General features: G+C 43.3%; 1 protein-coding gene and 1 pseudogene across 1 annotated transcript in view; one reads left to right on the top strand and one right to left on the bottom strand.

Annotated features, from left to right (window-relative positions):
* The window catches only part of CRLF3 (cytokine receptor like factor 3), a 41,530-nt gene extending 19,243 nt beyond the window's left edge, over positions 1–22,287 (bottom strand). Inside the window, exons 1-6 of the mRNA NM_001192650.1 lie at positions 22,126–22,287; positions 7,191–7,398; positions 4,463–4,550; positions 3,159–3,336; positions 1,241–1,463; positions 212–344 (exon numbers count right to left, since the gene is read on the bottom strand). Coding sequence (NP_001179579.1) covers positions 212–344; positions 1,241–1,463; positions 3,159–3,336; positions 4,463–4,550; positions 7,191–7,398; positions 22,126–22,245 — 950 coding nt within the window. The 5' untranslated portion in view covers positions 22,246–22,287. The remainder of the gene's footprint in view (positions 1–211; positions 345–1,240; positions 1,464–3,158; positions 3,337–4,462; positions 4,551–7,190; positions 7,399–22,125) is intronic.
* LOC101902800 (large ribosomal subunit protein uL13-like) lies at positions 14,562–16,038 on the top strand (annotated as a pseudogene).
* Positions 22,288–23,460: the final 1,173 nt, after the last annotated feature.

The following is a 23,460-nucleotide window of genomic DNA, read 5'->3' as shown; positions in this document are numbered from 1 at the left end:
AACACTTTATCTCACTTCATGCTCATAATAACCCTATGACTACATATGAGAAAAGCGAAGCAAAGAGAAATAAGGAAATGGCTCCAAGGTAATACTGCCTAGAAATGACAGAATAAACTCAGGACTCTTTAGACCAGAAGCTCCTGGATGCTCTGAGTACTTCCCGCTACTGCCCAAGGCCTGAGAGTCAGATCTTTTAATATCCACTTGCCTGAATGTTAACGTCTGCCCACAGAAGTAAGTGGGCGCGCTGGAGTAGAGAACACCGGACGACTCGGCATCGTTACGAAGTGCTATGTTTCTCCGACTGCTCAGGCTGTACCCCTCAAAGCCAGCTGTCCACTCTTTTTAAAAAGCAAAAGATATTGAAAACTGTTAGAATCATTTGGGGAAAATCTTCGACACAGATATATTAAATAAAACTTGGAAGTGGAAGACGCCACTCTTAGGAGTCATGGGCAAGTTCAATAAAGGGAAAAATTCAGTGATAGGGTGTCATGGTTAATCCTACATACCACAAAGATTTTAGTCTCTTCTTGCACATTTGTGGCAAGGAAGATCAAACAAGCATTATCCCTTACTACTCAATAAAATCATGTTTGAGCTTATTCCAACCTAAGAGGTAATTAAGAAATGAGTCTAAATATTTTTAAAAAGTAATACGAGAGATCAATTTCAAATCGTAAGACTTTTTTTGAAAAAAAAAAAAAAAAGCCCCTAGCAAGATATACATTGAAGGTTTGGGTTAAATACTGCAGTCTTCTAAGGCAATATTTGCAAATCTTTGCTTTTAGGGACGCTTCTACTCCTATCTGGCACTACTTGGGGAACCTCGTGTGCATGCGTGCTCAGTCGTGTCTGACTCTTTGCAACCCTGTGGACTGTAGCCCACCAGGCTCCTCTCTGTCCATGGGATTCTCCAGGCAAGAATACTGGAGTGGGTGCCATTTCCTACTATAGGGGATCTTCCCAACTCAGGGATTGAACCCACATCTCCTGCATTGGCAAGCGGGTTCTTTACCACTTGAACCACCTGGTTAGCCCATTTGGGGATGAATGAAAATTTATCAAAATCCACATGAAATAATCTGAGCAGGAAGTAAAAGATGTGTCTCATGTCATTCTCCATCAATTCAGGGTCTATCCTTAGGAAAAAGGGTTGTCAGTGGGCTGCCTTTTAGCAAAGAATACAAGTCTTCATACACAGGAAAGTTTCAGGAGTAAGAGGGCAACGGCATACCATGCGGCACCAGTGTGGAATGACCGATCTGGGGGACGCTCCACGGACTCCACTCCTGTCGGCCGTCTCCTCGGGCGCAGACTCTGAACTGATAATCAACGTTGGGGTCTATGTGCAACACAATGAATTCCGTTTCAGAGCCTACATATACATCCTCAAAATGATTGGAAGTACATTTACGGAACTGGAGCCTGTAATCTTGGGCGGTAAAGTCGTCATCCACCTGGGGAGAAAGGCTTTATGTTAGGCAGAAGTCAGAGAACAACTTCTCTCAGCATTACAACCTAACTCTGAATGCGGGCCTTTGGGACTGAGCAAACAGGCCCATATGCTGAATATGAGCTGGTCTCAGGAAGCTCAGAGAAAATATGACATCATTATTTCCCTTCTTTTCCTTACTGAACCATGTGTTTTTATTTTGTTTGTTTTTTTTTTGGTGCACTGAGTCTTCATTGCAGCACTTGGATTTAGTTGCCCCTAGACATGTGGGATCTTAGTTCCCCAACCAGGGATTGAATCTGCATCCCCTACACTGGCAGGCGGATTCTTAACCACTGGACTGCCACAAGTCCCTGAACCACGTGCTTTATAACCCCGGTGTGATATGAACAGATCTGCTTCCTTTGAAGTAACGATGTGTTTCCTACACAATAAAGCCCAAGATAAGACAGTCAAAATTCAAAGACAAGCATCCTACAACTACATTATTCATGTAACTAAGAGAGAGGTAATATCTGAAATATATAAAGGACTTTGTAAAATGTAATATGTAAAACTTATAAAAGAAGACAAGGCAGCCAGCAAGGGAAATGCATAGAAGACACGAGTAAGTGTTTTACAGAATAAGAAATATAAGCAGCTGAAAATATATAAAGATATGCAGCCTAACTTGTAGTATGGAAAATGCAGTCAAAATCCACCATGAGGTACTACACTGGCAAAGATATAAAGTCTGACAATGCCAAGTACCGGTGAAGATGCAGAGGAAGAGGCATGTGTACACCACTGGGAGAAGGACACTCGGGGACAATCACTTTGGGAAGAGTTTGGTTATCTCCTGGTAGAGTACAGATCTAATATGCTACCTCATAGTTTTACAGCTAGGTATATACTTTAGAAAATCTTAAATGTGTATGCAAGAAAGCATGAATAATAATACTTATAACAAAAGAACTGACAGGCAAAAAAAAAACCAGAAATAGAATAAGAGTCTTTGTTTTGAACCAACAGAAGCATCTACTTCTTTCTTCTGTACAAAGGCTTCATTTTTAAAATTTCATTAAAAACAATGAAAAGAATAAAAAATTAATCAAAAACAAGAAAAACAATTTTGTAACAAAAGTAAAAATCCCATTTAAGAAAAGTTTCCAGAAGCTGACCACCCACCTCTGAATGATGTATTTGTCAACAGCCAAGATATTATGACTCACTTGGACATGGTTTTTATCTAAAATATGGTAATTCACATGCATAATATGACTTATCACATGCTTAATATGACCAATACACAAAATTCTTGGTAATGCTGAGAGTGTGGGGGAAAAGAACATACTTTTGAACTTTTATTTCAGAGGTACTAGTTCAATGTTGAACAGAAAAATATCCAACAGCCAACATTCACTAATACCTTCTGAACTTTTCTAATAAACAGAAATGGGAGCAATTCTCAACTCACCAAGTTACGTTTGGGAAATGTGTGATGGCAAACGTTTTGATACAGAGATTTAAAAAAGTACCTTCAAAACTGTTCATCTCAAAGCAACAGCTAGTTCAAGTTCCCTATGACCTTAATTGTAAAGCAAAAGGCACTTTTGTTCATGCAGAGAAGAAAACAGTAACTAATAAAAAAAAATTGTAAAGGCCCCTAAAACTCAAATTCATAACGCTGAAGCCACTTCTACAGTTCTGAATTACATACCTTACACCACCGTACGATGATGCCTCCAGGTTTCTCTATCAATTCTTCTATCTGTACTGGTGGGCGAGATGCTACCGTTCCATGTTTAAAAATATGGTCTTTCACTATGTTAAGAATTGAGTCATCCAATTGAGCAGATAAGCAAGGCACGTCAACTAGTAAAGGCACTTCTGGTAGGCTGAGGAAAGAAAGCTCATGTTTATGAGACTTTTAACCAAGAGTTAAAAATACAAGGGAGTATAGCTTTTAAAATTGCATATCACTATGTTGTATTGGGCTTCCCTGGACGCTCAATCGGTAAAGAATCTGCGTGCAATGTGGGAGACCTGGGTTCAATCCTTAGGTTAGGAAGATTCCGTGGAGGAGGGCATGGCGACCCACTCCAGTATCCTTGCTTGGAGAATCCCCATGGACAGAGGAGCGAGCCTGGTGGGCTACAGCCCGCGGGGTTGCAAAGAGTCAGACATGACTGAGCAACTAAGCACAGCACACGTTGTATACCCCAAAACACATACAACACTGAAAATCAACTATACATCAATTTTTAAAAAATTAACAAAGAATATTTTATTTGTCATTTCACATTTATTTTTTGACTCAAACGTGTGGCTTGTGGGATTTTAGTTTCCCAACCAGGGGTTGAATCCAGGCCCTCAGCAATGAGAGAGTGAAATCCTAACCAGTGCACAGCCAGGGGCTTCCCAACAAGCAACATTTTCAATCAGTCACATGCTGTAAGGACGCAGGAGCCGCTGGTAAATAATGCTAATGGCAGTGGGGGATGAAAAGGGATAGGATCACAACTGTCAAGTTTATGTCAAAAGATTTGGTTTACTGAGTTGTGACTCAATTTTCTTTGTTTCAACTGAAGTACAGTTGCTTTACAGTATTGCATTAACTTCTGCTGTATGGTAAAGTGATTCATTTACACATATTACATGCATTCTTTTTTATATTCTTTTCCATTGTGGTCCATCATTGGTTATTGAATACAATTCCCTGTGCTAAACAGCAGGACCTTGTGGTCTGAGCCATGACTCAGTTTTAATGATATGTCCAGAATTTTTAAAATTTAATGATTCTCTTACATGTTAGGATTGAAGAAAATCTGTAGTAGTTCTATTTCATAGATTACAATCCCGACTATTCCACACTAGTAATACTGGTAATGGGTAGTGAAACTTTGAAAAATATACTCTCTATCTCCTTGAATCATAATTTTTAACAGGAAAAAGAGAAGGAGAGAGGGAGAGAGAGAGAAAAAAAAGAAAAGCAGTTTAAGCCCAAGAGACACGCGCTCTCACCTGTCCAGCTGGATGTGTGAGGCTTTCTTGGTAAAGCTCCAGAGCTTTTCATTCTGTTCTCCTATACCTCCCCGAATGGCGAGCTCACCTACAATCAGGGATAAGAGAACCAGTACAGGAAAAACGGTCACCTGTGTTAGGTGGGTCTCCGCATCTCTCGAAAACGATTCTTATGTGATGTCACAAATTCCCCAAAAGCAAGTGTAGGAACTATTTCAGCAGTGACTTTAAAGTGAAACACAGAGGAACAGGGTACATGGTGGCTGCATTCTGCCAGAGATGAAAGATTCTGCTCTGCAAGTGGAAACCTGGTTTATCAACCAAGTGTATGGCCAGGTCCCCAGGGACCCTGTCCTTCCGCAGCCCTAAAGAACACTACCAGAACGGTTTTCTGACTGTGCCCTGGAGTCACTCAAGTGTTTTGAGACCACATAACAATGACCCCACCCCTCACCAAAAGGAAAACAGAGGCATACTAACACTGCTTCAGAATCCTCACAATTCCATAAATAAGTTTTTATCCCTTGGGAAGGGAAAGGAGGAAAAAGTTTGAAATTTAAAAATATTTCTGAAGTATAAAAAAAAAATTTAGCAGCAGATGCTGTAACAAACATGTATGTGCCTCAAAGGATTTTATTTTCTAAAATAAAATCACTGGTTAGGCCTCATGCTGATGGGTACACACTCTTGACCTGTGCTGAACTGCTGCTGAGTCTGTTTCCAAATGCTGAGCCCCCAGGGAAAGACATTCTGCAGTCCTGCTAAAAAGAATTTTCTCAAAGGCACTGTTATGGTCAGTGGCAAATAAACACTTGTCCTTGAAGAGAAGCTGGAAATGGAATCAGCATGTAAACATAACACTAGTACTATATTCTAAGTGAGACCAGAAAGGGGACTGACTTCCGGCTGAAGTGACAACTTGCAAGCCATACACACTTTTTATTCTGTGCCATGCACAGCACTCAATGAAGAATGGACGGCATTCAGGCTCCCTCCCTGAGTCCTCTGTCCTTAACTGACCTCTAAATGTTGGCATCTCTCAGAGTCCCACCTTGTACAGCCTTCCCATCTCATATTGCACCCTCCCCCCTTTTTTTTTTTTAACTGAAATGTAACTTTTACTTTAATGTTTTTAATGGAGAAAGAAAGACGGGTCTTTGAAAATGTCATAGCTTCAGGTAAACCTAAATTCTAAGAATAGTAAGAGTGACCCTGAACCATCTGAAAGTACAGAGATGGGGTGGAAGGTGGGAGGGAGGTTCAAGAGGGAGGAGACATATATATACATACCAACGGCTGAGTCATGCTGAGGTATGGCAGAAACTAACTCAATACTGTAAAGCAATTATCCTCTAATAATTTTAAAAAAAGAAAGTACAGAGAAAGAGTGGAAATATGAACATCCCAAGGAGTCATTTTAATTATATTGTGCTCTCTCTTGATGACTTTACTTATTCCCATGGATTCAGATGCGTTGTACACACCACTCCACATCTCCAGGTAGGATCTCTCTCCTTAGCATCATACCCACATTTCCAGCTCCTGATATCTTTAGCACCTCAAGCTCAACATACCCAGAACCAACTGTCTAACCACTCACCCTCCCCCTTCATGTCCTGAGTCAGTCAATGGTACAGTTCACCAGTCATCTAAAACCACACTGGCCTGGGTCATCCCAAACCCTTCTCTTCCTCCTCCATCCTATAACTGGGCAATCACCAACACCAACAGGAAGAGCTCAGTAAAATCACCAATCATTCTACCTCCAAAAAATCTTAAAACCTGCTCTGCTTTACCTTCATCTGTCACGCCTCTGTCATTTCCTATCTGGACTGCTGCCATGGTGTTCTCATTAGGCACTTTTTAGTTCTTTAAAACTCCTAATACAGTTTCCAAACTGTTAGCAGTGTCTTTTTTTTTTTAATGTAACTCTGTGGCCTAAAAGACTTCATTCAAGACCTCCCAGATATGTCATTCACTTTATTCTTGGCATGACTTCTGTTTCCAGTCTTGCTGTGAACTCCTTTTCCTCTTTTGCCTGCTTGATGAATTTCTTCAGCCTTTGTGGAAGTTCTCCTGTTGGAAGCCACCCCACCCTCTTCCAGAGCTAAGCATTTTTCTTTTTGTGCTCCCATGAGGTCTTAGATCTCTCTCACCATATGTGCCTCTCTCACCGGCCTGTGAACCCCAAAGGGCAGAACTAGTACCTTTTTATTTAATGTACCTGACAAAGACCTACAGGAGGGAAGGAAAGAAGGTAGACAGACATGGAGGCAGGAAGTTAGCAAGGGAAGAACTGGGCATGCTTTAACCAAAGTAACTGACTACATTCAGGAATATAACCACTACAGTCTCAGGAGTAAACACCAATCCTACTCCTTAACCTTCTAAAAATAACAATGGAATTAAATCATCAACACCCTTGAAAACTACGTGAACAGATTCAAAATGATCGCAAAGTTGCTGTGTTAACTAAGAATGAGAGACTGTTATCATAGAACCATAAGAAAGATCATTTACTGTGTTCTGTAAATTACTATAATTAGTACATGAATTGCAACTTACCCTAGGATACCTCACTGTACCCCGTTATCCTATTATCACAAACTTTCCCAAGGTACGAACAGCCTAAGCACCCAGAGATGGCAGGAAGCCTGCTGGTGCCCTGGGAAACCAGCACAATGTCGACCTGAATGGGCTGCATTTAACAGGCTCCCTGGACTCCCACCTTCTTGGACTAAGTCCTCTGCAGTGTTAACTCCGTGTTCTATCAGCTTCTGGCAGTCATCTAGTGGTTTGATGGTCTCCTGCTCAATGGTGTCCACCTCTTGCAAGAGGGTCACCAATCGCTCATCCAGGAGCTTTGCAAGCGTTCCCTTTAAATCATTAAAATGCTGTTTGAGGACATCTCTTGTCTGGGATGCACTCTCCTTGATCTGAAACGAAATAACGTAAAAACTCAGAGTCTCTAGGAAAGGCTGATCCACAGGCATCACCCATAATAATCTCAAGGCACTACCCCAACATCACCTTCCAGTCACTGGTAAACCAAATGTGATTCATCTGTGCAGACCTGCTCAGTGTTTGCCTTCAGGTGAGACAGAACAGCCTCACACCCTGGTCCCATCACTCACAGACGAGGTCAATCGGATTAGGCTATTAATAATTAAATACACCATGCTTCAATGCCCTTGTTCTTCAAATGAGGATAATTACGCTCGCCCGATGGAGCTGCTTGTGGATTAAATAGTCTACGCCCTGCACTTGGTAAAATAATCGGCACATTGTTGCTTTCAATAAATAAACATTAGCAATAATATTATCTCTACAAAGCAGTTTTTGGAAATAGTAATGTTTCAGTGCCAAAGAAAAAAATCAGATTAGGAAGAGATTAAAATTTATTTTACTGGAACTTCCCAGACGGTCCAGTGGTTAAGACTCCATGCTTCCACTGCAGCGGGGCATAGGTTTGATCCCTGGTCAGGGAACAAAGATCCCACATGCCATGAGGCCCACCCTCCCCCCGCCAAAAAAAAAAAAATTCATTTCACTGAAAAGTAGAAAAGAAATGATAGCTTTAAAAAGCGCAAAACAACAACAACAACAACACTGTGGACAAAATGCCCTCATTATGGTTTAAAAAAAACAAAAAAAACCTAAGAATTTATTTACAATCCAAAAGGTTCACAGGAAGCAGAAGATGTTCAAAGCACACCTCTGGGACAATGACGTCATCCTCTGTGAGTCATGGTCCTCTGTGAATTTCAATGAGAGGTTTATAGACCTTCCCAGAAAAAATGAATAATCCCTACCAAAAAGAAACTGATTCAATATCAGAGATTACAAAGTCCCTCAGATCCCAACCACAGCTTGCCCAGAGCAGTAATTCTGAAACTTGGTTTGCAGAAGAATCACGAATCAGACAATCTGTTATAGCTTAGATAGCAAGGCTCCACCCCAGAACTAGCTTGGAGAAGGGGTCAGGGGAACGTATGTACGGGCAGAGTCCTCCTTTTTCACAAGCACACCTGTGACTCTGCAGCCCATGCTTTGAGACGCACTACCCTCGATCCTCAGAGCCCAGATTAAGAATGGTTTGTTCTAGGAGATATGACAGAAAAATCCTTACATCTCACAGATATTCTGAAAACAAGTCAGCTGTCTGTACAGACACCTGATTGTCTTTTTAAGCATACAGATAACACACAATTCACCTTTTCTCACTTAACAGGAAAATTCTAACTATACACTAGTCAGCTGAATTTAAGCAAGCTCACATTTTGTTGTTGTTCAGTCACTAAGTCGTGTCCAACTCTTTGCAACCCCATGATCTGCAGCATGCTGGTTTTCCTCTCCTATCTCCTAGCGTTTACTCAAATTCCTGTCCTTTAAGTTGGTGATGCTATCTAACCAACTTCATAACCAAGTTCATACTGTACTTTGCAAATATTATATTAATTTCCTAAGACATATTATGTTTATTACCCTAACCCTTTGCTAACTTGATCTTAGAAAGAGCATTTGAAGGCTAAGAGAAATCCACCAAGAAAAGAATGTATCAAAATGTGGATAAAGCCCAATATTTCAACAGGTAACAGAGAAATTTTGAAAACTTTCTACTTATTCTCTAACACTAAAATTGAAAACCAGAATACAAAATTGTTGCCCAGGGGTTTCCCTGGTGGCTCAGGGGTAAAGAATCCGCCTACCAATGCAGGAGACACAGGTTCAATCCCTGATTAGGGGAGATCCCACATGCTGCAGAGCAACTAAGCCTGTTCACCACAACTATGGAGGCTGTGCTCTAGAGCCTGGGAGCCACAACCGCTGAAGCCCGTGGGCCCCAGAACCTGTGCTCAGCAACAAGAGAAACTACTGCATTGAGACGCCCACCCACTGCAACTACAGAGTAGCCCCCACTCCCCAAAACTAGAGAAAAGCCCCCATAGCGATGAAGACCCAGCACAGCCAAAAAAATAAAACCATTAAGAACAAAAAAGTTACCCAGAAATGTTCACGAGCATGTGAAAACAAAAAATGCCCACATCTAAGGACTACAAAGAAATACGGGCAAAAAAATGGTTTGATTGGCTGGGGAGATTGTAGAAACAATTTCTTCTCCTTTCAACATTAACGTAAGTTACAACGCTGCTTGTGCAGTAAGTGAAATAATTTCTTAAATCATAAAGAACAAAGAAATTCTAACAAGTTTAATTGCTATTAATCTCTGTAAAGTTACTAGAGAACTTCTAAATCTAAGTTGAAGTTTAAAAAAATAAGAGGGTTATATTAAAAATGTCCTTGCTTTAGCACATCACCCAACTGTGGGATCAGGTACCTGAGAATCAGGCCCTAACATACGTAAAAACTAGCAACTAAGTGTTGTTCATTACAATTACGTTAATCGTGTATGTGTTTGTATGTGTGTGTCAGTCGGACACAGCAGTGTCCGACTCTTTGTGACCCCATGGACTGTAGCCTGCCAGGCTCCTCTGCCCACGGGATTTCCCAGGCAAGAATGCTGCAGTGGGTAGGCATTACCTTCTCCAGGGGATCTTCCTGACCCCAGGGATTGAACCCAGGTCTCCTGCATTGCAGGCAGATTCTTTACCGTCTGAGTCACCAGAGAAGCTCCCCCACCCCATGTATGTGTTTAAAACCTTTCAAAAAGAACCAGGGAAAGAATGCCTTAGGATTTTGATACATCTCACCTGGAATATGGTTAGAAATGGAAAATCTCAGGTCCTATCCCGAATTATTGGATCAGAACCTGCAACGGTAACAAGGTGATTCACACAGACCTCACAGATACCAGGATAAACGAAGACGACAAACTGGAGCTCTGAAATACAGTTCGACCCCCCACCGCCACCAGCAAGAGGAAATTCTGCAGTCAAGCGCTGTACCAAGGAGGTCCTGCATCTCTCCCTAACGGATACCACACACACAGGAAGTGCACTGGTTGGGTAAAGTCAACTTCCTCTTTAGAAAGAATTCAAAAGCTCCTGCTGCTGCTGCAGAGCCCCACTACGTTTTGTTTTGTTTCAGAACCTCAGAAAAAAAGGAAATGTGTGAACACAAAGCAGTGAGAGGGCCCGAGAAGGGAGAATCCATTTCCAAACTCACCTCCTCTCATTTCATTGTAAATGTGACTCCTTTTTGCTCATAAATCCTGGACCACCACTGTTTCAAACTTGACACTTCCCTGGCACCAGTTTCTTCTCCCAGAAATAGCTCTTAATTCAAAGCTACAGTCACCTTTAATCGAATCATGTAACCAATCAAGGTCATTCCTTGGGCTTTTACACAACTAATTTTAAAATGTGGACTTTACTGCTGAGTGAATTTCTTGGTACTTGATGTGGCACCATGGTCCAGTGGGCTCACTGTTAGCTTGTTCACTCATCCCAACAACTGTGAGAGGTGGGTCTGTACTGTCTACATTGAAGAAAAAGCTCAAAGAAGCCAAAAAACTTCCCCACAGCCTCCGGGTGCCAGAAAACAGCATGACTCAAAGGTTCACGGTCTGTCCAGGCACCAAGCTGCTTAGTGCGTACAGACCCCATTTTGTTTGTTTTTAAATTATTTTTTCATTTTTGGCCATGTGGCATGAGGGACCTTACTTCCCCAACCAGGGAACACATACACACACACTATGCATTCGAACTGCACAGTCCTAACCACTGGACTGCCAGGGAAGTCCCCCAGAATCCGTTTTAAGGCATTCTGGTAAACCTGTAAAGTTAAGTGATTGGTTGAAGACATTTCCTGCCACAATGTGTATTTCTTGTCCTTGCATAAGGAAAGGTGTGGTAGACAACCACTCAGGGCAAAACAACTGTTACAATTTGTAACAAAGTAAATTTAAGAAGGATACAAATGATACATAACTCAAGGTCTCAGAAAGGAAATGTAATATACATTATTTATATTGATTAACAATATTCAGAACCAATTTTCTACTAAAACTTCTAGTATAACAGACCATTAAAATTTACAAACTTTTCACTGCAGTTGATTTTAATTCCAAAGCAACTTTTAAAGTTTTACAGAAGTTCTCAAAAAGTGAATAAGCTTATGTAACAGTACAAAGCCATACAAAACCCTAGTAAAAGATACTTCACAGCCCTCCAAGACAATAGTGACTGATACTGATTTTGCTCTAGAGTTTAGCTACTAAAATATCAAAAAGCCTGTGTAGAATCTGATTTAAGACATCTCTGGTCTTAAGTGGCAATATATAGTAGCTCTGTCTATAACATAACATGCCTGTGTTTCAGGAAATGAAGTAACTGGAATCTCCTCTAAACCATGGATTTTCATGACTACAGAAGAAAAGAATTTTTATCCTCCAACTTTAATCTAAGAATTTATACTCCCAACTGTTTTGCTTATAGGAAACTAAAATTATTAGAGGCTGGCTTTAAATATGATCAGCTAACAAGAACATAGGAATCAAAAATAAGAGACAAAGATACAAAGTAATCAACTGAAATTAAAGAAGCTAACCAAAATGTTCCCTCTGGGTTCACAGGATTAGCTGTTTGTCTTCACACTGACACCAAGACATAAGTCATTAATAATAATAGTAATAATAATGGCAATAATAACAATATAGCAGCCGTCCCCACTTACTGAACACCTGTGTACCAGGTACTTATAGCCGTGCTCTCACTTAAATTCTACCACAACCCTATGAAGAAATCATCTGTAGGTGAGTGACCTACAGGAATCAGAGAGATGAACTTGCCCACGTCACAAAGCCAGTCAAATGGCAGAAAATCTGAACTGTCTGCTTCATGTATGGACTCAAAAGCGCTGCTACATTTCCTTCTTGTCTCTCTTACAGTTAGGCTTTCTTAAAAAACGCTTACTAAACTTTCAAAAGGAAAACTTTACTATATGATTTGGCAGTCTGTTACATTAATGGCCCCAGGGAACCATAAACTATGCCTTGTGGCACTCAGATCCTCGTAGAGACCTCTCGGTGAGAATACAGGCTGGGCGGTGACTAGCAATGCAGTCATCCGTGCATCGTTACAGGCAGGAGCTAAACTGTGCTGGCTCCAGGCCGCAGCCTTAAGACGACCTGGCAACTTCTGCTTTTGCACTTTCAGGGGTCCTGCCATTTACGAAGCATGGCTATCCTTCTTGAGAGACCAAGTTGAGGGGGGAGGAAAGTGTGGGGGGGGAGGAAAGTGTGAGGGGTGGGAGGAAGAAAGAGGGCCTGGCAGCCAGGCCCAGCCACGCCAGCATTCCAGCCGAGCCCTGCTACCACTTTAGGCTCCAAACAGGTAAGTAAATATTCCATCTTGAACATTCCGGCCTCAGCTGCCATCTGACTGCAATTACAGAAGAGCTGCCAGCAAAATCAGGAGAACTGCCCAGCTGAGCCCCAGTCAGTCCCCAGAACACTAAGCAAGCCTTTTAAGCCATTATGCTCTGACATAGTTTATTATGTAGCAACAAATAACCAAATCATGACAAAACAAATGTTTAATTCGTGATTATCTGCATTAGTGAATAGGGTGAATATAATCAAGGCCACGAACAATCTAAATGAATGTCTGCAAAAGTACACCCACAACATTCATAAAAGCACTCATTCAATATTTATTGAGCTTTAGTATGTGCCAGGAACTAGGGTTATAAAGATGAATAAAGCATGATCCTGACCTCAGAAAACTGTGTCATTCTAGTAAAGGAGAGAGTTGCATGCGCCCGTAACTAAAGTAAAAAGTATTAAGTTCTTATGTAAGTGGGACAGCCACAAACTGCCATCAGAGCTCAAAAAGCCCTTTCTGCTGGAAGAGAGAGGAGACGTTTCAAGAATTAGATGCCAGTGGGAAAGTAGGGGAGGTCACCCTGGATGATAATATAGTGGTGTTAGTTCTACAGCTAACGTTGATTAAGCAGTTCCTAAGTCCCAGGCATTGTGTTAAACATTTTAAATACATTTCTCCCTTTAATTCCCACAGTGGCCAAATAAAGTAGGTCCTATCCCTATCCTCATTGTACAGATAGGAAGGAAAGTGAGGCACTGGGAAAGTTAAGTGTCTCAAGGTCTTATGACTAACGGGGGCAAATGCAAACAAAGTAAAACAACTGCAAATATAAATGATTCATGGATATCCCTCAACAAGCAAAGCATGGGGCTTCACAGGTAGTCCAGTGGCTAAGACTGCGTGCTCTCAATGCAGGGGCCCAGGGTTTGATCCCTGGTCAGGAAACCACATCCCACAGGCTGCAATGAAAAGATCAAAGATCCCACATGGCACAATGAAGACCCGGTGCAGACAAATGAATAGATAAATACTAATAAATAGTCTTGAAATAATAATAAAAGCCTGTCCTGGGAATTCCCTGGGAGTCCAGGAGTTTGGACTTGGTGCTTTCACTGCCAGGGCCGAGGTTTGATCTCGGGTCAGTGAACTAAGATCCCAGTGGACTCCCCCCACCCAAAAAACAAACCCAAAGCCTGTCCTACATTTGTTTGGCTTTTGAGATCACAAATTAGTCATATAATTTACCAGGTTTCTAGTAATAAGAACAGTTCTTCTGTATCCAAGTAAAATTTACATCACATTCTATCTTGGGGGAAAAAAAAAAAAAATCCCAGACAGAAATAAACTGGGCCCTTCTGTGACACTCACACACTTTTTAATTAAGCTCCCTGAGTTTAACATTAATTCCAAATGCTTTTATGAATTCTCATTTCCTACTATATTTCAAGTGAGTTTGGACTCAACAAGCAGCTCTCAGAGTGCTGTGCTTAAAGACAATTTGTGAAGACTTGTTTGAGAAAAGATGACTAAAAAGCCAATGTAAATATGTGGTCTTTTGCACACAAATATATGTGCAGCTTTTTCCCCCTTGGTGGTTGATTATTTAGTTTTGCTTCTAGAGCTTTGCTTCTGTTTTGTATTTTGACATATCTGAGTCAATACTTTTCAGCCTGCTACCAACAAATACTCTGTAAGTATCTAGGTAATTTTAATTCACCTCTGGATTAAAAATTAGACTGTACATGGGAAATCTGTCGCTTATGATATAACATGAGCCAAAAGAAAAAAGCATATATAAAGTTGCAAAACTACTATACAGTAGTTTTTCAATTTGACAAAATAATATGTCTAGAAGGATACACCAAATGTTAACAGTGGTTGTCTGTAAATAGAATTATGAGTTATTTTCAAATTATTTCATTTCTTCTTAGGTTTCTCCAGCTTGGGATTTAACCTTTTCTTAGGACACTATAATGGATTTCTCAGGTGGCTCAGTGGTAAAGAATCCGCCTGCCAAAGCAGGAGACATGGGTTCAATTCCAGGGTCAGGAAGATCCCTTGGAGAAGGAAATGGCAACCCTCTCCAGCATTCTTGCCTGGAAAATTCCAAGGACAGAGGAGCCTGGTGGGCTACAGTCGGGGGGCGGGGGCAGTCACAAAGAGTTTGACACAACTGAGCGCGCACACACACAGGATGCAAAAGGAACATTTTAAGTGACACTGCAGTAACAAATTATTCTCAAACAGATTTTTGGACTGTTTTGAAAATGGGTAACAGAAGGGGAAGTGGGAGATAAAAGAAGCAGTTAATAGCTTTCTTTTCTTTGCTGAGCTACTAAGACTTCCTGCCCTGGTTTTCTGAAATAACTTATTTTTCCCTGCACTGAGTTCCCCACACTGAGTGTTAAATACGCTACATGTTTTCAAATCCTGTGGGAATAATGATCTATGGAGAACCTGGTGTGGTACATTAGGAATATCAAGGTTTCTAGTAAGATCCTCAAAAAATTAGCTGAAATCTACTATTTAAAAGTTTGAAAACAGCTTTCCCAGGCGGCTGCTGAAGATGATGGAGAGGCAGGTCCTGGGGCTCGATGGCCAAGGCCATCTACTGGGCCACCGGGCAGCCGTCATGGCCAAGCGGGTGCTTCTGGACGGGAAGGCTGTGGTCCTGCACTGTGAGGGCATCAACAGTGCTGACAGCTTCCACAGAAGGACACGGAAGTACCTGGCCTTCCTCTGCAAGCAGATGAACACCAACCCCTCTGGGGGCCCCGACCACTTCCGAGCCCCCAGACACATCTTCTGGCAGACAGTGCAAGGCAGGCGGCCCACAAGACCAAGCGTGGCCCAGCCGCTCCGGGCCACCTCAAGGTGTTTGACGGGATCCCGCCACCCTACGAAAAGAAAAAGCCGATGGTGGTTCCCGCTGCCCTCAAGGCTGTACGTCTGAAGCCTATTCCGAAGTTCCCCTGCACGTAGAGTGTCTGGCTCGTGAGGCTGGCTGCAAGTACCACCAGGTGGTAACAGCCACCCTAGAGGAGAAGAGAAAGGAGACGGCCAAGATCCGCTGTTGGAAAAAGCAGCAGCTCATGAGGCTATGGAGCAGGCTGAAAAGAACATAGAGGAAGAAAACCGACAAATTCACAGAGGTCCTCAAGACTCATGGATTTCTAGTCTGAGCCCAATAAAACTGACTACTTATTCTTCATGCTTGGCCAGGCCTGCCCTTCCTCCATCGCCACCCTAGGATGTGGGGGACCCCTAGGGGCTGCCATCCAGGTGCCACAGGCAGCCTGGGGCTTAGAAGACTGGGTACAGCAAAGGGGCCTTAGTCACTGCTGTTTAAGAAGCATGCATGCTCAGTCCTGTCTGACTCTTTGCAACCCATGCACTGTAGCCTGCCAGGCTTCTCGTGTCCATGGAATTTCCAGGCAAGCATACTGGAGTGCGCTGCCACTTCCTACTCTAGGGTATCTTCCCGACCCAGGGATCGAACCCATGTCTCTTAAGTCTCCTGCAGTGGTGGGTGTATTTTTTACCACTGTGTCACCTGGGAAGCCCAGCTGTTTAAGAAAGGACTTTTAAAAGGTGGAGGCAAAAAAAAAAAGTGGAGGGCTGTGCAGACATCATTTGGGACCTATTCGTTCATGAGCTTTAGGACACAGTTGGAATAACCAGTGCAGTTGCAATATTGGCAAAAGTGAGCTGGAAGACTTAGTTGGAAGAGATCCCACATCGCTGCAGGGTGTGTGTTTAAGGTTTCCACGTGGTCGGATACTATACTCTGTATCTGTTAGGATATGAGAGAATGCTTGGGTAGCACAGGTCTGGGATTTTAAGAAAGAGTTAATGGAAAGGAAGTGCAGCCAAGTGGTCACAGGCATCACCTTTGTGTCTTTCCTATATTTTGTGATCCAAAACTAACAGATTATTTTTAAAGAAAAAAATCTGAAAACAAAATACCGTGAGAGACAAATGGTTGCATTACAGATGTTTAAGACATGCTGAAACAAGTGCTGGCTTGAGATTCTCAACTAATCACTTGTCTGACATTGTATAATTGTCTAACAAACCCATGCAATTTCAAACAACATTTTAATCTTGAGGCTAGGGCTTTCCTGGTGGGTCAGTGGTAAAGAATCCACCTGCCAATGCAGGAGACACGGGTTCCATCCCTGACCTGGGAAGACCCCACATGCCACGGTGCAACAAAGCCTGGGCACCACAACTATTGAGCCTGTGCCCTGGCGCCCAGGAGCCACAACTACTGAGCCCACGTGCTGGAGTTACTGGAGCCCACACTCCAAGACAAGAGAAGCCACCAGTGGGAAGCCTGCGCACCACAACCAAAGAGTCGCTCCCACTCCCCAGAACTAAAGAGCCCTCCCAGCAATAAAGACCCATCACAGCCAAAAATAAATAAAAATAAAGTTATAAAAAAAATCTTGATGACAAACCACAACATTTTACAACACATCTAAGGGTTAAATCGGCAGAGAGCTGATGAAGTGTTAATGGTACACTCCAAGGCCCTGTGCTGCAATGTTTAATGTGCAAACACATCACACCCAGCAATATTGTTAAAGTACAGATGACTATTCAGGAGGTCTGGGTGGGGCCTGATTCCTGAATTCTTCATCAACTCTCAGGTCAGGATGCCCCTACTGCAGACATAGACCACATTTGTAGTAGCAATGATCAAAGGGACACCCACTGGCCAGAGCTGGCCAGGGTCCTCACCAAACAGTATCTTAATTAGACACCAGGATCTGGACCATTATTCTGAAACAGCAGGGATCTGCTCTTGTCAGCGCCCTCTGAGACACTGAATCACACTAATTAGAGGCACATGATGGCCAACACATTTATTTTATGGAGTGAACTATTAACTGTACACAGACTGGAATATCGGTATTTCTACCATCTCCAGTACCTCAATCTAACCCCCCTTTGATAATGTACAAAGATGGAGTTTCTGGACCTGCAACGCTTAAAGATGAGGCTCTGGACCGTGGCAATGTCATCACGCTGGTGTCACTCCGTGAGGCATCTCTGACTGGCCAGCTGACATTACTATGTGACATCCTAATCAGCTATCTCTACTCACAACAAGCAGGAAAGTCAACCCTGTAGAAATAAACAAGGGATGAAGAACACGATGGAAGTGAAATCTGAAAACGAATACACAAGAATTTAAATTCCTCCTATTTGTTTTGTTTTGAGGCGGAAGTCTAATGATTAGCCACAGAAGGAAAAGGTTACATCTGTGAGGGCAGTGGTCTGTTTCCCTCACCACAGTATTTCTAGGACCTAGAAGTATCTCTGACCCACAAGAGGCACCCAATACATACTCACTGAATGAATGAACAGATAAGTATTTAAAGACGGTGGGAGTTGATTTCCTTGGCATTTACATCTTAATACCAAGGATTCCAGGGAGCTATATAGAACTATTCTTAATGATTTCGACATCAGTGAGGCCAAGTTGACTGTAAATATCACCTGATTTCCTGAAGACCCGTCTCTAGCGTTTAACACATTCAAACAGTAAGAGTTACAGACTACACTTCATTCCTACACAGAACTTCCTTTTCTCTGAAGACAGAGGCTAAGGCTTCAACTTAACCACAAGAGGAGAAACTGCTGCATGCTGGCAGTTGTTTTTGACTCTAAAGGATTGACAGTAAAAGACGTTACTCTTGTTCCTTCTAAACTTTCACAGACATGATTTCCTAACAGGAGGCAAATTTCATGAGAGATTTTTCAAGGGTAAGAAACAAAAACAAAGATAAAAAGTATGCCAAGAGTTCTTGAGAACGTTAAACAAAGAGTTACCACATGACCCAGCAATTCCTAAGTATATTCTCAAATACACAAATATCTACACGGAAACTCATCCATGAATGTTCACAGCAACATTATTCATAATAGCCAAAGAGTGAAATCAACCCAAATGTCTATCACCTGATGGTTGGAAACATAAAATGTGCTTTATCCACAAAATATTACTCAGCCACAAAAAGAACTAAAGTGTCAATACATGCTACCACATGAATGAACTTGAAAACATTATGCCTAAGTCAAAGAAGCCAGTCGCAAGGGGTCACATTCAGTATGGTTTCATTTTTATGACATGTGCTAAATAGGCCAGTCCAAATAGAGACATAAAGCATTTCTTTTTTGGGGTGATGAAAGGTTCTGGAAACAGACAGTGGTGACGGTTGCACAACTTTGCAAATACACTAAAAACTGCTGAATTGTACATTTTAAGGTACAGTCTGTAAATTATACATGAATTTTAAAAATTCTATAAGGAAGTAAAATCAGCAAGTAGAAATATATATACGAAGGGAACATCCTTTTTCTCTGCTCTCTCATTCATCCTCCACACAAAACCTTTGACTGAAAAGCCATATATTTTATGTAGTTATTCTGAAAATGACTGGAACCCTAAAAATATCCCAACCACTAAACAAAAGCAGCTGCTTATTTCGATAACATTTTTGTAACACAGATCCTCCTTAGACTGCAAGTTGATAGAGGACGTATTCTCCAAATCCAAACATGTACAACCCACTAGAATGAACTCTGAGAAAGAATTAAAGCTTTTATTGGGTTGACGATAAAGTTTGTTCAGGTTTTTCCACACGATCTTACAAACTTTTTGGCCAGCCCAATAGAACCAGAAGCCACTGTAACTGGCACTGGCACAAAACACATTTCAGGTCACACGGGAGAACTACCATATTACTCCGTCTACTTGGAAGGCAGTGTTATTGAGAACCTAAGCATAATGGATGTTCTCCTAGTGTTTTCTGTTTCAAGCCTGAGACAAGGGAACTCAAAAACAAAACAAAACCCCATACTGCTGCTGCTGCTAAGTCGCTTCAGTCGTGTCCAACTCTGTTCGACCCCATAGACGGCAGCCCACCAGGCTCCCCCGTCCCTGGGATTCTCCAGGCAAGAACACTGGAGTGGGTTGTCATTTCCTTCTCCAATGCATGAAAGTGAAAAGTGAAAGTGAAGTTGCTCAGTCGTGTCCAACCCTCAGCGACCCCATGGACTGCAGCCTACCAGGCTCCTCCGTCCATGGGATTTTCTAGGCAAAAGTACTGGAGTGGGAAACCCCATACTAAACTCCACTAAATTATAGGGAAGTGTGTCCCGTATTTAAATTATTGGACATGGAAATTTAAAGAATGTAGGTTTGGAAACTCAGAATGAGATCATACTGAATTGTTTTAATGTATTCAATTACACATGAGAAATTAATAAGTACTACTCCCAGGTGCTAAGCTCATTCATTCATTTAATATCAACTCTGTGTGTGTGTTCAGCTGCTTAGTCGTGTCCGACTCTTTGCGACCCCATGGACTGTAGCCCACCAGGCTCCTCTGTCCATGGGATTCTCCAGGAATCTCTGGAGTGGGTTACCATTTCCTTCTCCAGGGGATCTTCCCGACCCAGGGATCGAACCAGTGTCTTCTGTGTCTCTTGCACTGCAGGTAGATTCTTTACCCACTGAGCCATCAGGGAATATAATATCAACTCTACTGTTTCTTAATTGTTGATACCGTTAAACAACGGTCTCATTCATATATAAGATATCTTAACTGGCTGAATAATCATATAATAAGAGATACTTAAATCTCTTTTTAAACATACCCTAGATTTAGAACCTCTGTTTCACAATAGCAGAAGGAATAATACAGATGTTGTCAAGTGGAAATCAAGATGAATGTATTGGAAGGCCTTAAAAAAAGTATTCATCAAGTGAGGATCACCATATCTAGATTTCCCTCTCAGATTTGCTACTAAACTACAAATGATGCCTGACCTTCATTTAAAAATCTACAAGAATTTTAGGACCTCCCTAGTGGCACAGTGGATTAGAATCTGCCAGCCAAAGCAGAGGACACTGGCTAGATTCCTGCTTCAGGAAGATCCCACATGCTGCAGAGCAACTAAGCCACAACTACTGAGTCTGCACGCTGCAACTACCGAAGCCCTCTGGCCCTAGAGGGCTGTGCAACATGAGAAGCCACTGCAACTGAGAAGTGCGCCTGCTGCAACTAGAGAGCAGGCCCCACTTGCCGCAACCACGGAAAGCCCACGCAAAGGCAACAAAGACCCAGCACAAAAGCAATGAAGACCTAGCAGAGTCAAAAGTGAAAATAATTATTAAAAAAAAACCTACAAGAATTTTAAAATGTATAAAACCTCAAGCAGGTTGAGTAACCTTGATGATGAGAATAGCCAAAGGCACTCTTAGCACAACACTATTCAACTAGTTGTAATTTTCAGATTCTTTGCAGCATGAGAACTACTCGGATGACCAAATAGATTACTGACAAGTGTGATGAAGAAAAATGCCACTCACTCATATGATTCCACTCAGCTGGAATCCCACTGATTCAAAAAGCACTTATTAAACACCTGAATTAAAAGTTGCTCGAGGATTATCTGTCCTACTACACACTGGCCGCGGGTTGTATCTTTTTCCGTATATGTTCCAGGGTGTGGAGAAACCATGTGACTCTCCTATATCTTTGAGGACCAGGTCCCCACGGGGCAGATAACTGCTGTCACTTGAAAGTATATTTAGCTTCTCCTCTCAACACGTCTCTCTTTAAATCTGTTTTTCCATTTCCCTACGCTTTTGTATCCCATCCCTCAAGGGTTTCATTTTCTTTCCTTTGCCCTTTCCACACAGCTTCACTTTAAAATCCAAACTCGCTAGAATGGGAACCCGCTAAATGATTTTTTTTAAATGCATTCAAGATCACAGGAGATATTAAAGACTACTTTCAGACAGTAATTCCATTCATTTAGTGTTAACTCTGCTGCTTCTCCTGTCTCTGTCCCTCTCTTTAGTCCTTCCCCTTCCACGGTCCATTTTGCCTCCAATTTGCGCTCTCCCAACTCACTGCCCTACATTTTCCTCGAGCTCTCTAAACTCAATCTCCATCTACAAGGCAGGTTTTCCAATGAACCTCCACCGCCCCCAACTCTCGCAATCTTGACCACTCTGCGACGCCCTCGGTTTCTGCTGGGACCCCAGACTCCCCCCAACCTCGCAGCCCTTCGCATCCCCAGCATCGCCCCACACAGCTTAGGAAACACCTCTCACACCCTCCCTCCATTCCCCAAACGCGCCTCTTCCTCTCAGGACCCCCTCCCCCCACACCCCTCAGAGCCCACCTCCCCCTTCCTCACACCTAGTCAAGGCTCCGGCGCCTTCAGAGCCGCTTCCCTCCTCCCTTCAGAGTGTCCGGACACTCCCGCCCCTCGCAGCCTTCCCTGCACTCGCCCACCGCCGGGCACCCCGCGCCCTCCCCGGGGCCCACAGCGCCCCAGCGGGCGCGGCCCTCCGACCTGCCTCCGCGCCTCCCGCAGCCCCTGCAGCCTCTGGCTCAGCTCCCGGCGGTAGCTCTGCGCAGCCTCCACGCTCTCGCGGGCCTCCTGCAGCATCAGCTCGGGCTCCAGCTCCATCATCCCCTCGTCCGGCCGCGCGGCCGGCGGCGGCGGGCGCGGTTCCCTACTGTCCCAGGCGCCGCCGAGCGGCCCGGTACGGCCGAGCGCAGGCGGAAGCTCCGCCCCGCCCCGCCCCGCGGAGGCCTTGATTGACGGCAGCGCGAGACCGCGTCAGGGTCCCAGCGCCGCCTGCGCCAACCTCCCGGCGGCGCTCAAGCGCCGCACCTGGCCCGCGGGGGTTCTTCCCAGTCCGCGTGGAGCCAACGAAAGATTAATGACTGAACCTAGCGAAGTGCTTCGCACAACTTATCTCCTTCTGGCTTTTCACTACCAGGCCTCCTTGCACCCCTATTCCACAGCGGAGGAAAAAGAGGGACAGAGAGAGGAATCAAGTTTATCAAGCCGTCGGGATTTTAACCCCAATGGCTCTTAAATCATTGTCTTCAGTTCAGTTCAGTTCAGTCGCTCAGTCGTGTCCGACTCTTTGCGACCCCATGGACTGCAGCATGCCAGGGCTCCCTGTCCATCACCAACTCCCGGAGTTTACTCAAACTCATGTCCATTGAGTCAGTGAACGAGCATTCCTGCAGCGGCCAGTGGTTTAGGAGGTTACCTGAGCCAGTCACCAGGCTCAGAGGGATCACCCCCCCCACCAGAAGCTCGTAGTCTAATAAAGCAGGCAAGACAGAGGCCTAAGCGTGGGCCCCCCCGTAGGTACCTCAATCCTGCCGGAACTCCAAGACAAGCTTTTTCTGTACCAGCCAGGTAGTGAAAATGTGGAGCTTGGCTGGCCATAAGGCCTCTGTTGGAGAAGGCAATGGCACCCCACTCCAGTAGTTTTGCCTGGAAAATCCCATGGATGGAGGAGCCTGGTAGGCTGCAGTCCATGGGGTCGCTGGGAGTCGGACAGGACTGAGCAACTTCACTTTCACTTTTCACTTTCATGCATTGGAGAAGGAAGTGGCAGCCCACTCCAGTGTTCTTGCCTGGAGAATCCCAGGGACGGGGGAGCCTGGTGGCTGCCGTCTATGGGGTCACACAGAGTCGGACACGACTGAAGCGACTTAGCATAGCATAGCAAGGCCTCTGTTGCAGTGTAGTAAGTGGGCGTGACCATGTCCAAATAATACTTATGGACACAAATTTGAATTTCACCTAATTGTCATGTGTCACAAAATATACTTTGCATCTTTTTTCAACTACTTTAAAAGGTAAAAAACATTCTTCATTCAGGAG

The sequence above is a fragment of the Bos taurus genome, chromosome 19, assembly GCF_002263795.3.
Source record: "Bos taurus isolate L1 Dominette 01449 registration number 42190680 breed Hereford chromosome 19, ARS-UCD2.0, whole genome shotgun sequence".
NCBI lineage: Eukaryota > Metazoa > Chordata > Mammalia > Artiodactyla > Bovidae > Bos > Bos taurus.
Note: the sequence above shows the minus strand (reverse complement) of the source record. Positions and strands in the feature narration are given on the sequence as shown.